At 35.7% G+C, this 17,602-nt stretch overlaps 1 protein-coding gene across 5 annotated transcripts in view; it reads left to right on the top strand.

The window, feature by feature from the left end:
- The window catches only part of ARHGAP5 (Rho GTPase activating protein 5), an 84,635-nt gene extending 67,274 nt beyond the window's left edge, over positions 1–17,361 (top strand). For all 5 annotated transcript variants that reach the window (XM_031001767.3, XM_055361323.2, XM_031001766.3 and 2 more), the window contains 4 exons: positions 5,433–5,510; positions 9,076–9,207; positions 11,590–11,695; positions 13,753–17,361. In XM_031001767.3, the coding sequence (XP_030857627.2) occupies positions 5,433–5,510; positions 9,076–9,207; positions 11,590–11,695; positions 13,753–14,080 (644 nt within the window). In that variant the 3' untranslated portion in view covers positions 14,081–17,361. The remainder of the gene's footprint in view (positions 1–5,432; positions 5,511–9,075; positions 9,208–11,589; positions 11,696–13,752) is intronic.
- The last annotated feature ends 241 nt before the right edge of the window (positions 17,362–17,602 follow it).

Below are 17,602 nucleotides of genomic sequence, written 5' to 3'. Positions count from 1 at the left end.
TATAGTGTTCAAAGTCTCTGTTTTCCTTGGTGATCTGTCTAGTTCTGTTGATTATTATAGTGGACTATTATCGTCTCCAACTTTTATAGTTGAAATGTTTATTTCTCCCTTCAATTCTGTCAGTTTTTGCCTTATGTATTTTGGACTCTTGTTAGGTGCATTTATGTTTATAATTATATCTTACTGATGGAGTCTCCCTGTTACTGATGTATAATGTCCTTCTATGCTCTTGTAACAGTTTTTGTCTTAAAGTCTATTTTTTCTGATACTAGGATAGCTACTCCCACTGTCTTATTAATTACTATTTATATGGAATGTACTTTTCTATCCTCTTACGTTCAACATATTGTGTCTTTGGTACTGTAGTGATTGTCTTATAGACTGTGTATAGTTGGATGCTGTTTTTCTCTTTTATCCATTCTACCAATCTCTGTCTTAATAGGAGATTTCAAATTATTTTCTTAGTCATTACCCTGCAGATTACAATTAACATATTTATAATAGTCATGTTTTAATTGAAAGCACCTTAGTTTCAAAAGTGTACAAAAACCGCTCCTTTACAGCTTCATTTCCCATCTTTGTTATTGTCAGAAATTACATCTTTATACATTTTATGCCCATTAACATAGACTTGTAATTATTGTTTTATGTACTTTTAAAATCATACCAGGACAAAAAGGAGTTATAAATCAAAAATGAAATACTGCTGGCTTATATGCTTGCCTATCTAGCTGCCATAACCTTCGTTATTTATTTTTTTGTATGGCTTCAGGTTACTGTCTAGTGCCCTTTCATTTCAGCTTAGAGAACTTCCTTAACTCTCTTTACCATATCTTGTAGGACATGTATACTAGTGATAAACTCTCTCAACTTTCGTTTATCTAAGAGTATCTTAGTTTCTCCTTCATTTTTGAAACATAGTTTTACCAGACACAGAATTTTTGGTTTGCAGGGTTTTTTTTTTTTTCTTTAAACACTTTAAATATATCATTCTACTGTCTTCTAACCTCCATGGTTTCTGAAGATCAAATAGGCTGTTAATGTTATTGAATATACCTTATATGTGACAGTTGCTTCTTTCTTGTTTTTTCATTCATTCCTCTTTTCTCCTCAGACTGGATAATCTCAACCAGTCTTTAAAAATTCACTGATTACTCCTTCTGACTGCTCATGTCTGCTGTTAACCTCTCAACCTCTCTGGTGAAGTTTTCTTTTCATTTATTGTACTTTTCAATTGCAGAATTTCTTTTTAGGGTCTTTTTATAATTTCTGTGTATGTATTGATATTCAGTTTGTTGAGTCATCATTCTCCTGGTTTCCTTTAGTTCTTTGTTCATGGTTTCCTTTAGATCTTTGTGATTTTTTAAAAGAACTTTTGATTTAAAGTCTTTGTCTAGTAAATGCAATGACTGGGCTTCATTGTGGACAGTTTCTTTAAATTTCTTTTTTTCCTGTAATAAACTCTACTTTCTTGTTTCTTTGTATGCCTCTTTTGTTGAAAATAAAGACATTTAAAAGATTATAATATGGCAACCCTGGAAATGAAATTCTTTCCCCTCACCAGGGTTTGCTTTTGCTGTGTGTTGTTTATGTTGTTTGCTTGTTTAGAGACTTCTGTAAACTATTTTTGTGAAGTCTGTATTCTTTGCTATTTGCTGCCACTGAAGTCTGTTCTGTTCACTTTGCGGTGGTTTGTTAGTTTCTTTAAATATGTGGAGCCAAGGGAAAAACAACACTTTCCAAGTCTTGTGGGTGAAACAAAGGCAAGCCCTTGTGCCTTCCCTTCAGAGAGCCAACAGACAGGTTGTAATCCATGACCACAGTTCTTTCAGAATAAGGTTGGTATTGCTCTCTGGCACTTGTGTAACCCACACCCACAGTGCAGGCTACTGTCCTCATGATTGTCACTAATCTGGGGTATAGGGGATGGGAGGTAATTAAAAGCTTTCTTCACCAAGATGACTACTGGTTGTTGTAATTTTTTAATAGATTACAGAGTTCTGCAAACGTTGATTCTGACCCTTCTGGCAGCTCATTAGTCGCTTTTGTTGGGGGACTGAGCCCTGGAATTCTCTTATCCACCGCTTTTGGTGACATCACTCCCCATGGACACATTTATCAAATTTATGGATTATTTATACACCTTGCATCTCTGTTACCCTTTGTAATCTATTTTATGACTTAAATAATTATGTCACCCTCAAGGTGTAGGGGAACAGGCAGTGAAACCCTAGTTTTTTATCTGTTAGCAACTCAAATAAAACTTAGGCCATTCTAAAACTTCAGATATCAGTAATACTCTGGGTTACTTAAGGGGTAGTGACCTTTTCTAATGAAAGGGAAAAAAGGTACTCAATTAAAAGGCAACATTATTTTAATAATAATAATAATAATTATTATTATTATTATTATTATTTGAGACGGAGACTTGCCCTTTCGCCTAGGCTGGAGTGCAGTGGTGTGATCTCGGCTCAATGCAACCTCCGCCTCCCGGGTTCAAGCAATTCTCCTGCCTCAGCTTCCAAAGTAGCTGGGACTACAACAGGTGCCCACCACCACGCCCGGCTAATTTTTTTTGTATTTTTAGTAGAGACGGGGTTTCACCCTGTTGGCCAGGATGGTCTCAATCTCCTGACCTCGTGATCCGCCCGCTTTGGCCTCCCAAAGTGCTGGGATTACAGGCATGAGCCACCGTGCCCAGCCAAAAGGCAACATTGTTTTACATTACTAAAATTTTATATTTAGTTTGGGAATGTTGGGATAGGTTTCTAATCGCTTTATTGCTTGGAGGTCCAGGATGGATACTTTGGGTGATTTAAGGCCACATAAAACTTGGATAATTCACAGCTGGATAATTTAGTCTATGTTTTTGTTTTTTGAAATCACTGTTAATAGTGAGTAAAGGGCAAGATTTTAGTGTGGATAGTTAAGGGCCTTATAATCTCCATTTAACAAATAATAATGAATGTTTATCACTGTGGAAGGGGTTTCCCAACCTTAGCATTATTGACATTTGAGGCTATTTAATTCTTTGTTGTTAGAGGCTGTCCTGTTCATTCTAGGGTGTTTAACAGCATTCCTGGCCAGTGCCTGTTAGATAGCCTTCCTACAATTTTGACAACCAAAAATATCTCTCGGCATTACCAAGTGTTCCTTGAGGTGCATTATGCCCCCAGCTGAGAACCACTGCACTGTGTGAAGAACCCTGGGGTTGGAAAGGTACTGCTATGACTTTTACTGAGTAGTAATAGAGCAATAGATAAAGTACTACAGGAGTTCAAAGGAAGAAAAAATTGCGTCTAACTGGAGATAGCAGGGAACGTGTCAATGAGGAAGAAATGTTTCAACTGGGATATATAGATATACATGGAGTAATAAGAATTCTGTAAAAGAATACATTCACAAAGTCAGGATAAATGTTATCTAGAGAACAATGAAGTATAGTTATTTTGAGGTAAGATTACAGGTGTGAGCTACCATGCCTGGCTTTAAATTGGGTAATTTTTATTGATTTATCTTCAAGTTCAGTTATTATTATTATTATTATTTTGGTCATCTTTATCTTGCTATTGAGCCCACTTGGTGAGTTGTTTCTGTCACTGTATTTCTTCGTTATAAAACTTCTATTCATTTATTTATATTTATATTTATTTATTTATTTTTGAGAAGGAGTCTCGCTCTGTTGCCAGGGCTGGAGTGCAATGGTGTGATCTTGGCTCACTACAACCTCTGCCTCCTGGGTTCAAGTGATTCTCCTGCCTTAGCCTTCCAAGTAACTGAGATTACAATCGCCCACCACCATGCCTAGCTAATTTTTGTATTTTTGGTAGAGGTGGGTTTTCAACATGTTGGCCAGGCTTGTCTCAAACTCCTGACTTCAAGTGATCCACCCACCTCAGCTTCCCAAAGTGCTGGGATTACAGGCGGGAGCCACCACTCCTGGCCTAAAATTTCCATTTAGTTATTCCTTATATATTCTGTTTCTTTGCTGAAACTTCCTATTTTTCATGTTTCAAGTGTGTTTGTAATTGCACATTGTATAATAACTGCTTTAAAGCCCTGTTCAATAATTCCATAACTGCCACCATTGTGTTGGTGTCTGTTAAATGTCATTTATCATTCAAGTTGACATTTTTCTTGGTTTTTGATAGGAGGGACTTTTGTTTTATTATTGTATCGTAGACACTTTGGATATCGTGTTCAGAGACTTTGGAATATTACTCAAATCTATTTTAGCAGGCCTCCTCTGACGTTGCACCAGCAGGGGAGGAGGGCTGCAAGGTGGGAGTGGAAGTTCAGACTCCTTGTTGGCTTCCATTGGCTTTCACTGATAATATATAGCATGGTGGGGTAGGTAGGGCATCTCTTACCTAGGATTGGTGGTGGGAGTTTAGGCTCTTGACTCAGCCTCTGCTGACACTCCAGAAAGGGTAAAGAACTCCTTGTTACTGATTGGCAGCAGTAGAAGTCTAGGCTTCCCAGTTGGCCTCCACTGACAAGAGTGAGGAGGGACTCCATGCTCTGTGGCTTGAGTAGGGCAGTTATAGTCAAAAAGGTTTTGTTTTGCTAGGCTGTACCTCTTCTAATCCTTTCACTAGGGAAAGCAGACTTCTTGTTGCTGTTGTTGTTGGGTTTTATCTTTTTGTTTTTGTTAGTTTTGGGTATGGTGGTGGTGGTGTTTTTGCCTTTGCTTATTAGTATTTCTGGGTTGCAGCCTCTCCAACGCCCAGTCACGATATGAGCCTCTGCCTGCCCCCTCAAAAATCAGGGAACTTACGGTCATGTCATTCTTCAAGTTTCTAAGTCATTAGCCAGTTTGCCTTCTTCTCTCCACCATTCACAGACTACTTATGTTTGGTTTTTTTACATGTTAGGTTCAGGGTTTTTAGCTGTATTTAGTGGGAGAGTAGGGAGAAATAAGTCTATTCATTTTGTCAGGAGCTGAATGTCCTAAATGGTTTAAAATAGAAAACAGTCCACTAAGAACTTACTTTTTTAAAATGCTCAAAAAATACTTTATTCTTACAAATATTTTACCACTATAAATTTGTAACGAAATTGTACATAAGATTAAGTACATTTATTGTTATAAATATATATTGGTTTTTTGTTTGGTTGGTTGGGGTTATTTTTGGGAGACAGGGTCTTGCTCTGTTGCCTTGACCTCCCAGGCTCAGGTGGGGAGCCTGAGCCTCAGCCTCCTGAGTAGCTGGGGCTACAGGTGCATGCCACCATGCCCAGCTAAGTTTTTCTTTATTATTTGTAGAGACAGAGTCTCCCTGTGTTGCCCAGGCTGGGCTCAAACTCCTGGGCCAAGCAGTTCTCCCACCTTGGCCTCCCAGAGTGCTGGGATTACAAACATAAGCCACTGTGCCCAGCTGTGTGGATATATATGTGTTTATTAAAGTATGTATATTTCTTTATTCTCTTAGGGTTATGTACCGAAGGACTCTACCGTGTCAGCGGGAATAAAACTGACCAAGACAATATTCAAAAGCAGTTTGATCAAGGTAAGAAGATGATTATGTGAAATAAAAATTGTTGTTCTATGTTTTCCTTGTTAGAATTCATGGTGAGAAGATTTTCACTTGAAAACTTCCTAAGGATATGGATGTTGAGGAGAGAGGGTTTCAAAGTGAGATTAGAAGCACTAAGTAGAATAGATACCACAGTAAAGGTACAAAACAGCTAGGGAAAGCCTGTTTTCTTTACATTAGCAAGGAAGTCACTGATTACTTTTAGAGCCTTTGAATTAAGGGGCCTTGGTACTAGGGATTTATAAGAGGAAATAGATAATAAGAAACTTTTAAAATACAATTGCAATAGAAGAAAAGATTGAAAACGAGGCAGTTGAGTCAAGAAAATACAATATTGTATAAATTTTTAATGTAAGTATGAAGACAGAAGAGGATTTGGTAAATAAGAAAGGAGGTACTGGAAAAGCAGGCATTCAGTATTGAAGCAAAATCCATCAGGCCTGGAAGGAATGGAAAGCAGTAGAATAAATTTTGTTTTTGAAATAACAAGAAACTATCTCTTACACTAAGACTGAAGGGAATACTATACAATATTTTGATATCAGATTAGATATTTTATGGCGCATATACTCTGAGTTTCTTCCCAAATTTCATATTCCTAATACATTAAACTATCTCACAAATAAAAGACTGTGACTGAACCTGTATAAATCCATCACCAGATTTAGAAAAGCAGTAATTTGACTTATGATTGATCGACATCTTAGCCATTAGGAGTAAAAAAAGCCGAATTTTCTACTCATATTCAGTAAATACTATATGCGATTAAAGATTTAAACGTAAAAAATGAAAACCATAAGTACTAGGGAGAAAAATGAGTGAATATTTTTATAGTCTTAGAGTAAAGAAAAGCCTAAACTTGATATGAAACCTAGAAAGCATGAACACAAGTTGATAGACTGGACTATGTACATGCTAAAATTTTACAAAAATGTAAAAATTCTGTATGACATGTGGCTTAAACAGGGTGTGACATACCTAGCTTAAGTAATTCACATCAGAAGAGAGCAACCAATAAATACATGAAAATATGCTTAGCCTCTATTAATGATAAAAATTAAAGGATTATATTTATTTGTTTTATTTGAATGAAAAGAATTGTTAGTAGAGCGTAAGTAAACATGTTTCTTGTACACTGTTGGTTGTAGGTGCCTTTTGAGAGGCAGTTTGTGAATATCAGGATTCAGATAGCTTTGCTAGAGAAATTCCACTTCTAGGAATGTGTTACAGAAGTCTTTGCATAAGCATGCCAAGATATACTTACAAGGCTCTTCCTTGCAGTATTGTAAGTTTTTTTTAAAGGGGGTGTTGGGGGGTACCACTCAGGTCTAATAAGTAGAATGAATACTAAGAAGCCATGTAAAATAAAGATTTTATGCCTGTTGAAGTGGCAAAACATCAGTTGTTGAGTGGTGTGTGTGTGTGTGACTGTGTGTATACAAAAACACACCTTGTTGCCAAAGAGTATCGTATAGTCTAGTATCCCATTTTTAAAAAATATTGGCCAGTCACAGTGGCTCACCCCTGTAATCCTAGCACTTTGGGAGGCCAAGGTGGGCGAATTGCCTGAGCTCAGGAGTTCGAGCCCAGCCTGGGCAACACAGTGAAACCCCATCTGTACTAAAATGCAAAAAATTAGCCAGACATGGTGGTACACACCTGTAATCCCAGCTACTTGGGAGGCTGAGGCGAGAGCATCACTTGAACCCAGGACGGGGAGGTTGCAGTGAGCTGAGATTGTACCACTGCACTCCAGCCTGGGTGACAGAGCGAGACTGCATCTCAAAAAAAAAGAAAGAAATCAATCAATCTATCTATCTATCTATCTATCTATCTATCTATCTATCTATCTATCTATATATAGTGTTTAAAAAACTGTTTAGACAATGATATTAAATTGGTAGAATTTCACTTCCAGTAATGAATGCATGGTTATAGTTAATACCAAGGCTCTTGAGTTTGACTTTCTTGTTTTGTTTTCTCGTCCTGCCACCACTGCCACTATTTTTGTGCCTCTGGCAAGTTAATCTTTCTAAATCTCAATTTCTTCATGTCTAGTATGGGAGTGATGAGAGTAACTATAAGGATAATGGGATAATGCATATGAAGAGTTTTCTGTCCGAGCACCATATTAAATGTTCATTGGGTAGCTATTACTACAAAGAATGTAGCCTAAGGAAATAAGCTTGTATGTATTAAAGCATAGCGTCATATCATTTTCATATTATTGTAATATATTTAAATGAAATCTAAATGTTCAGTAATAGAATGTTATGTAAATTGTATAATCTAAGGAAATATTTCACAGCCATTAAAATTGTTTATGTAGGGCAAAATGTTAACAATTGATTTGGCAGTTTTTTTAATGAGCAGAGAAAGGCTGAAAGGAAACATGCTAAACTGTAAACAATGCTTCTCTCTAGGTGATGGGGAAATTTTTTTTCTTTTTGCTGGTCTATTTTTTATATTAAAGTGATTTACTGATAGCACATTAACCTTATGATACACCTTTAGTATGTTCCATTCTTGATTTTTTTAGTCGGCACTTCACCAACTACTTAAATTTAAACCATTTTACATAAAATTTTGAACTGTAAGCTTAAAAGGTCGAAATTAGAATTTATACAAATTGAGTATCCCTTATTCAAAATTCTTGGGGCCCAGAGGTATTTTGGATTTCAGATTTTTTTCAAATTTTGGAGTATGTGGATTTTACTTAGCAGTTATCCCAGATACAAAATGTTCCAGTGAACAAGTTTCAGATCAACCTGTATGCATATTTATTTTTTCTTTCTAGTTACTTATGGCTTCTTTTTTTTTTTTTTTCCTCCTCCAAAGAAACAGGGTCTCACTATGTTGCCCAGGCTGGACTTAAACTCCTGGGCTCAAGTGATCCTCTCACCTTAGTTTCCTGAGTAGCTGGGACTACAGGTACACACCACCTCACCTGCCTCTTGTGGCCTCTTTTAAATAGCTGTATAAACAAAAAAAAAAGATAGATATTAGTAAAGTTCCTCAATATACTAATAAGCCTAACAGCATTTTTTTATTATAACAGAAAAGGCTTATTGCTTGGTTGTCTTTTCCCTGATCTGTGTAGTTTGTAAGCCTGAAAAGAAAAGTGGGGCCGGGCGCCGTGGCTCATGCCTGTAATTTCAGCACTTTGGGAGGCTGAGGCAGGTGGATCACCTGAGGTCAGGAGTTCGAGACCAGCCTGGCCAACATGGTGAAACCCCATGTCTACTAAAAATACAAAAAATTAGCCGGGCGTGGTGACGGTCGCCTGTAATCCCAGCTACTCGGGAGGCTGAGGTAGGAGAATTGCTTGAACCTGGGAGGTGGAGGTTGCAATGAGGTGAGATTGTGCCACTGTATTCCAGCTGGGGCAACAAAAGTAAAACTCAGTCTCAAAAAAAAAAAAGAAAAAGAAAAGTGGCCCAAGACTTAAAGTTATCTTTTGATCTAAAAGTAACCATTTAGCTTGCTTCTATAATAAAGTTTTATTATATAATTTAAAATGTTAATTTTTATCTTGTAGATCATAATATCAATCTAGTGTCAATGGAAGTAACAGTAAATGCTGTAGCTGGAGCCCTTAAAGCTTTCTTTGCAGATCTGCCAGATCCTTTAATTCCATATTCTTTTCATCCGGAACTATTGGAAGCAGCAAGTAAGTATAAACCTCCTTTTTATGAGAGGGATGATAATGGCAGTTTTTGGATATTGATTGCTAAGTATTAAAATCATCATGTACTAGAATATGTAGCTAATAAAAATTAACTTAACTAGAACTCTATTTCTTAAAGGTATTTTCCTCTAAATTAAAATCAGAATCCCTGGAGATGGCCTCCAGGAATATTCTGTTTTAGCTAGCCCCCTAGGTGACTTAAATGCTCCTAGAAATTAGAAGATCATTGTACTAGAAGTTTGAGGTTTGTGTTTTTAATTCAAACTTAAGGGCATTGTAAGAAAATTAAATAAATTCTTCAAATTGTAAGTCAAAGAAATTTACTTTGGCCTTGTCTTACCTGTTTTATGTTGCTATAACAGAATACTACAGACTGCATAATTTATAAAGTAATTTATTTCTTACAGTTCTAGAGGCTGCTAAGTTCAGGGTCAAGGAGGCCTCATCAGGTGAGGGCCTTTTTGCAAAGTCATTCCATGACCGAAGGTGGAAGGGCAAGAGAGCACACTCAGAGAGTAAGAGACAGGAAGGGGGCTGAACTTACTCTTTTATCAGGAACTCATTCCCAAAATAGCTAACTCACTTCAGAGATAACAGCGTTAATCTGTTCATGAGGACAAAACCCTCATGATATAGTCACCTCTTAAAGATTCCACCTCTCAACACTGTTGCCTTGGGGATTAAGTTTCCCACACAAGAACTTTGGGGGAAACATTCAAACCATAGCAGACCATGTGTTGTAAGTCATTTTGGGAAAGAACATGATATTTATTTAGTATTTATTCCTACTTTGGCATCTTTCATTCAGATGTTTCCACTAAACAGATATTCATTTATCTGGAAAATGAGAACTAAAGTCTGTTTGGGCATCAGTTTCATCCACATGATTTCTCAGTGACAAAAAATTAGCATAGTTGCTAAATACTTCTCTCTACTATTTCCTTTTGGTTGCAAGTCTTCAGGTTATTTTAGATGAGACTACTTCGTATTGTTCTAAGTTCTCAGTGATTTTTTTTTTTTAATTCTGTATATTGTCACAAGGTGTAGTTTCCTTATACATACTCTCAGGTAAAGTGGGAAAATGGTTTAATTGATAGCTTAGATGTTCTTATCTATTGACCATTAATAGGAACCTCAGAACATTCCTACTTAGGAAATTTTTGAGGACTGATTTAGAAGTAATGTGTAACAAATGAAATGTTGTTAGTAATTGGTTATGCTACCATAATGATGTGGTGTGCATACTGATCTCCAAAATAAGGAAGAGGTGGAAAGCACCCTCTATCTCATTTATTTCAGGGCCATATTTTAGTTACTCTGTTTCATAATTGCATAGATTTGGAGAGTAAGTTAAATACTTAAACTGCCTGTAAAGGAAAATCTTTGATAAGCAAAATGGATTACAAGTAATTGTAGTATAGGTGAATCTATAGCCCGAGGGCCATATTTAGGCTATCGCCAGTTTTTGGCAGACTTTTAAGCTGAGAGTCGTTTTTACACCAAGAGAAAAGAAAATTTCATGACACATTAAAATTACATGAAGTTCAAATTTCAGAAGTTTTATTGGAGTATAGCCACTCCCGTTTGTTACATGTTGTCTGTTACTGCTTTTGTGCTACAACACAGGGTTGAGTAAGTGTGCCCACAAAGCCTAAAATAGTTACTCTGTAGCATAAATGTTAAGAGCCTAACACATTTATAAGTAATTAGTTAATTATAAATCATTATCTAGTTACGTAAATTGCTAATGTACCATTTCCCATTTTGTCAATGCTGGGTCACTTTGGTCTTCAGTGATTAGCTTTCCTTATAAAAAGGCTATAGTAATAAATGGTAACATTAATAGAAATAGATAATGTTAGTTGAAGTGATTTCTTAATTTACGTAATTTAGCAGGTTCCTTTGAACAGGGCTCTCCAACCCTTAGGCCACACAGCCTGGCTTGTTAGGAACCAGGCTGCACAGCAGAAGGTGAGCAGTTGGATAAGGGAAACCGGGCTCCACCTTCTGTCAGATTAGGTGCGACATTAGATTCTCCTAGGAGTGGGAACCGTATTGTGAACCACGCATGGGGGATCTAGGTTGTGCATGTCTTATGATAATCTAATGATAAATGTAATACACTTGAATCATCCTGAAACCATCCCCCCACCCGTCTGTGGAAAAACTGTCTTCCACAAAACTGGTCCCTGGTGCCAAAAAGGCTGGGGACTGCTGCTTTAGAACATTTTCTTTGATTTTGTTTACCTATCCTAATATGCTTTAAACACATTCTTGATTGTTATAGTAAATATAGCAGGAATCTTTATCAAATATTTTTAAATGTGTAAGTTTTACACAAATTCTTCACTGTTTTAATTACAGAAATCCCGGATAAAACAGAACGTCTTCATGCCTTGAAAGAAATTGTTAAGAAATTTCATCCTGTAAACTATGATGTATTCAGATACGTGATAACACATCTAAACAGGTATTTTTATTTTTTTAGGGTTTTTTGGCAAATAAAATGCACTACACATTTCAAACATGTAAATTTTATAAATTGGATAATTATCAGATAGAAAAGGGGACTCAGACTAAACATATAGTTGAATTTTGGTTTTCTAATTTATATCTAAAAAGATATATGATTAGTTTTGTAATGTAATTATTATATAAATAGTAAGTGTGGTAAGTATATTTTCTTTTTTACCACATTCTCTGTAAAATCTTAGAATTTTAGATATGAAATGACACTCAGATAACTAACCAGATTGACCTATTTGGAGTTGGAACAGGGTTTGGTTTGAAAAATTACTAGTTCTGTGACCTTGGGTAAATGACTTATTCTTCCTAAGTCTTGATTGTCTCAACTATAAACATGAAAATAACAACACTTCACAAAGTTGTTCTGAGGACTGAATGGAACTATTAGTATATGTACTAATTTTTTGAAAAGTCTCCTCATAATATTTTCTACTGGCATTTTAATGAACTGTATGGTTTTTTTTTGTTTTTTTTTTTTAAACTAATAGTATCAACACCCAAACCAAGTACATTTCAGTTGGTACCTCCTAAAAGAGGATTAACCGATGTTTAAAGCTTACTTTTTACTAGCAATGTGGTATAAAATTGTATTAACCTTTCCCTGAGAAAATACCATGGAAACATGGTGAAACCCCATCTCCACGAAAAATACAAAAATTAGCTGGGCGTGGTGTGAGCATCTGTAATCCTAGCTACTCAGGAGGCTTGGGGTGGGAGAATTGCTTGAGCCTGGGAGGCGGAGGTTGCAATGAGCTGAGATCATGCCATTGCACTCCAGTCTGGCCAACAGAGCAAGACTCTGTCTCAAAAAAAAAAAAAGATTGTTTTATGGAATGCTAGCAGCCAGGATTTTTTTTTTTTTTTGAGATGGAGTCTTGCTCTGTTGCCAGGCTGGAATTCAGTGGCACGATCTCAGCTCACTGCAACCTCTGCCTCCTGGGTTCAAGCAGTTCTCTTGCCTCAGCCTCCCGAGTAGCTAGGATTACAGATGTACACCACCACACCCAGCTAAATTTAGTATTTTTAGTAGAGACAGGGTTTCACCATGTTGGCCAAGATAGTCTTGATCTCTTGACCTTGTGATCCGCCCACCTCGGCCTCCCAAAGTGCTGGGGTTACAGGCGTGAGCTACCGCACCTGCTGCAACCAGGTTTTATGAAAGTCAAAAATTCTCAGCCAGATGCGGTGGCTCAGCACTTTGTGGGGCTGGAGGATCACTTGAGGCCAGGAGTTTGAGACCAGTCTGAGCAACATAGTGAGACTTGATTCTCAAAAAAAAAAAAAAAAAAAGGAAGAAAGGAGAGAGAGAGAAAAAAAAGAGAGGAACAGAGGAAGGAAGGGAAAATTAGCCTGATATTAGTGGCAAACGCCTATGGTAGTAATTTTTCCAAAGCTAGTTGAGAGAGAGAGCATACTCTGGTTTTTCATCTCTCACAGTAGTCAAAGAAGTTACATATACAATTAGAATTTGTTGTTTCTGTTGCCAGAAACTCAATGCAATTTGTCACATCAGGAAAGGTTTTTTGTTGTTATTGTTGTTTTTGAGACGGAGTTTCACTTCACTCTTGTTGCCCAGGCTGGAGTGCAATGGCGCGATCTCGGCTCACCACAACCCCCACCTCCCAGGTTCAAGCGATTCTCCTGCCTCAGCCTCCCAAGTAGCTGGAATTACAGGCTTTGTCACTACGCCTGGCTAATTTTGTATTTTTAGTAGAGATGGGGTTTCTCCATGTTGGTCCTGCTGGTGTCGAACTCCCGACCTCAGGTGATCCGCCTGCCTCAGCCTCCCAAAGTGCTGCGATTACAGGCGTGAGCCACTGCACCTGGCCCAGGAAAAGTTTTTTACATACGAATTAAAGATGCTTCTTTATGCAAATTTTTAAACCCCAGGTTTGAAGTAGGATAAAAGGTAACATTAAATCTGAGATCATTTCTAGCTCTGGAATTCTGTGATTGTAATGAGTTTTGATTTCTAAATCTTTTTTCCTTTCATAATTTCAGGGTTAGTCAGCAACATAAAATCAACCTAATGACAGCAGACAACTTATCCATCTGTTTTTGGCCAACCTTAATGAGACCTGATTTTGAAAATCGAGAGTTTCTGTCTACTACTAAGATTCATCAATCTGTTGTTGAAACATTCATTCAGCAGTGTCAGTTTTTCTTTTACAGTGGAGAAATTGTAGAAACGACAAACATTGTGGCTCCTCCACCACCTTCAAACCCAGGACAGTTGGTGGAACCAATGGTACCACTTCAGTTGCCGCCACCATTGCAACCTCAGCTGATACAACCACAATTACAAACGGATCCTCTTGGTATTATATGAGTAGGAAGTGATTGCAAACAGGCTGGATTTGGACAAAAAGCAAATCTAGACATGCATGTTTCAGGGTTTAGTAGTATACTTCATGTTTCATACAGATAATTCACATTCAAAATTACATTTTCTCTTTGAACTAGATGGTATTCCTTATTCACTTACATTACAAATCTAAGACCATGTGATAAGCATGACTGGAGAGGTTTAATTTTTATAAACAAAAATAGCTATAAAGTACAAAGCTGCTGCTGCATGCAACCTTATTGCAATCAGTATATCATTCCTGTGGCAATTTCTGTCACATTATATTGTGAATAAAATTTTTCTATAGAAATTAAATGATTTAAAAACTCACCTATATGAAACACTTAATGCTTTTCAGCCTGCTTTCTGGCTGATTTTGTTATTTGATGTGCTAATTTGGGCAACTTAATTTACATTCTGGCAGTCGGTGTAGATAACTAAAAGCCCAGTTAAGTATTTTATAATTTCAGGCTACTGAGGCCATGCTTGGGATGTTGTTTGAAAGAAAGAAAAAATACACTTGACATATTTCACATTTCTGTACCTTCATCTTTACTTCCAAGTAAACCCGTGGATGATTTGATGAGGGATAAATGAACCTATTTCTTTTACACACATACCAAGGACATGCTTGTGGCTGAAGTGAGTTGATAATGTTGTGCAAAGGATAGTTGTCACCAACTCATTTCTTTATGGTCCATAATGAAATAAAAATTTTGTATACTGTTAATTCTGTAAACAGATGCATGTTCAAAAGATCTATGATGGTCTTGTAATCTTAATCTAATATATTTTAGATATTTTAATTTTTTCCCTCTTGGGGAACACATTTAGTATAGTGTAGAAAATACTTCATGACATTTTCATATAAGGTTATATAACTTTTCATACATAAACATGAAATTTGTTGTAGAAAATTCTTTAAACCAAACATTTAAATCTAGGACTTCAATTTAATTTGTTCCTTGAATCTATTTTTATGTGGCCCTTAAAAAATATCCAAAAAACCCATTGCTAATATAGCAATAAAAATACTTTGGGTACTGACAGACTCTTTGGAGTGTTTATATTACAAATTTGTATTCATATTCTTTTCTGTGATGTGTTGTACTAAAATCCAAAATGGCTTTTGCACCATTTTTAAGCCCAATTTTTCCTTTGATGTTGGTACCAGAATTACTATAAGTGACTGCTGCTTTTGGGGGTAAACATTTTGTTAGTGAAGATAAAACCAGAACACTAAATTATGGATAAAATTTTCAGAATAGGTGGCACAGGTAAATTTCACTAGGTTATATTTTGTGTAGTAAAGAAAAAAATTCTTTGGTCAATGTTATCTTAATTCATACTACAATTTTAAGATTATCTTATGTGTATTATAGTAAACAGATGATTTTCAGATTCAAGGCTCCTAAGAGTTTGATTTGCTCCGTTTTTTCCTAAAATAAATATTGTCTCTCCCAACTGTTAAGTTCTAGGTATTGTACTTCCAATTTTAACTTCAGAACCAAGATGTTGGCATGAACCAGGCTGCTGTTGAAGTACATGTATATTATAAATTATCTTATTTGTGTTACACTCTTACATGTTATCTTTTCTAAGAAAACAAAGTCCCTATTATTCCTATTGCAAAGCACACAGGAATTAAGAAAGTACAGTAATTTTTAAAAAAAATCCGGTAAATGTAGTATTCTTAACCTGTTCTATATTACTTATACCTATTGTCTATATAGCTTTAATTTATAGTTGTCAGTTTAACTATTGGCATGTCTGGCAAAGAAAATTAAACTTTAAGAGTTTTATAAACTGTTTCTAGGTTGCTAAAGAATTTATTTTTCTACTATATATGGTATAGACAAAGCATCAAACTATGTACAGGAAAAAAGCCTGACTATTTCTATTGGAAGTAGGCTGAAAAGAGAATTTTCAAAACTGTTCGTGTCTTCAGTTCATTCTGTCATAACTTTGCTATTGTAATATGTGAATACCAGTTTATTTAAGCTGTTCTCTTTTATACTGTATTAATTTAATGTTCATCTGCGTTTAGTACCATTTTTGTTATTAAAACTGGCATTTACCGTTTTTCACATTAACCCACCTTGCACCTTCCCCCAAACTTATCTCCACTTTTCTTTGCATTCTATCATTGATTTGACACACTTCATAGTGAGTCATTTAAATACTCTACGTTTGGTTCAATTAACCAGTAGGTTACAGTTATTGAAAATTAAAGTACAGTTTAAAGCTCAGTCTGTTACACTGAATTGATTGTGTTTGTTTTTGCCAAGGGTTTAGATATGCTTTTAAATATTAGAAACATCTAAGAACAGAATAACATAATTAAACTTTTCTGGTAAGTTACTGGAAGGTTTCACTGTTTAGGGACCTATCATATGAGACTTCTTAAAGGATTAAAAGAATAGGATAGTCTCATAATTGTGAGTAAACATCAGGGCATTATATTTTACAATACTGAATAAAATTTCATCTACACACATGTTGCCATTGTTTCATTTAAGGTTCAGTGCTTATAGTTAACTACAATATTGGACCTAACAGGATCTAGATTAGCAATATAAAGAAGCATAGTGGTACTCTGTTTCACACTTTCAGTAGATTTATTAGAAGTCAAATTCTATTCAACAGACACTTATTAGGATATACAACTAATTTAAGAATAAAATTCCAGGCACAATATATTTTTTTTTAAATGGTATTTGTTAGTAGTGCTTCTTCCCCTTAACATTTACAGTGTAAATACTGCAGGTAACCGCAATCTAAGTTAGCCAAAAAGCAGCTTTTTTTCCCATACTGTATGTAAATAATGTAGACCTGGGTTTTTTTGTTTATTTGGTTTTTTTTTTTTTTGAGGTACTGGAATCTAATTAATATCTCTTACGTATCAACAAAAGGGAACAATTGGAATGAGAATTTAGGCCTTAGCTTCCATGGTGATTTTTAGTTTTTTATACAGTAATAATTGTGATGCTATTTGTCAACTGGATATAAATACACATATAATTTTAAAAAGTCAAAAGTGCTTTTGTTTCTTTGTTTAATGTAATTTTTGTGCTTCACCCACAGGATGCTGCAGTAAATTAAATATCAGTGAAGCTTCTGATGTATAAAGAATGCTATGAATAAAACATTAAGAAGCTGTGTAATTTTAAGTTATAGTTGCCTCTATTTTTACCATTTCATTGGTAAAAATTAGCTAATTTTTTTCAAGTGAAATATGAAAAATAAAAATATAAATTTATCAATATGATGGAAATTTTATTAAGGAGATGTATTATTGAGTTTTCACTGTACCTGGAAAGGAGATTCAAAATTTTTTCTGGGGATGTATATAGGTGAAAATTTGATTTTTTAAATTATCAGGAAAACAAGATAATGCACAGATTTCTAAGACTAAGATCTTACCTGGATGTGATTTTTGAGCTGTGGCTAGACATTCTTTAGAGCCACTGGAAATATTTTGAAAACTATTCTAGTTATTGCAGA

The sequence above is a fragment of the Gorilla gorilla genome, chromosome 15, assembly GCF_029281585.2.
Source record: "Gorilla gorilla gorilla isolate KB3781 chromosome 15, NHGRI_mGorGor1-v2.1_pri, whole genome shotgun sequence".
Classification (NCBI taxonomy): Eukaryota; Metazoa; Chordata; class Mammalia; order Primates; family Hominidae; genus Gorilla; species Gorilla gorilla.
The sequence above is the reverse complement of the archived record's forward strand: the minus strand, read 5'-3'. Positions and strand labels throughout refer to the sequence as shown.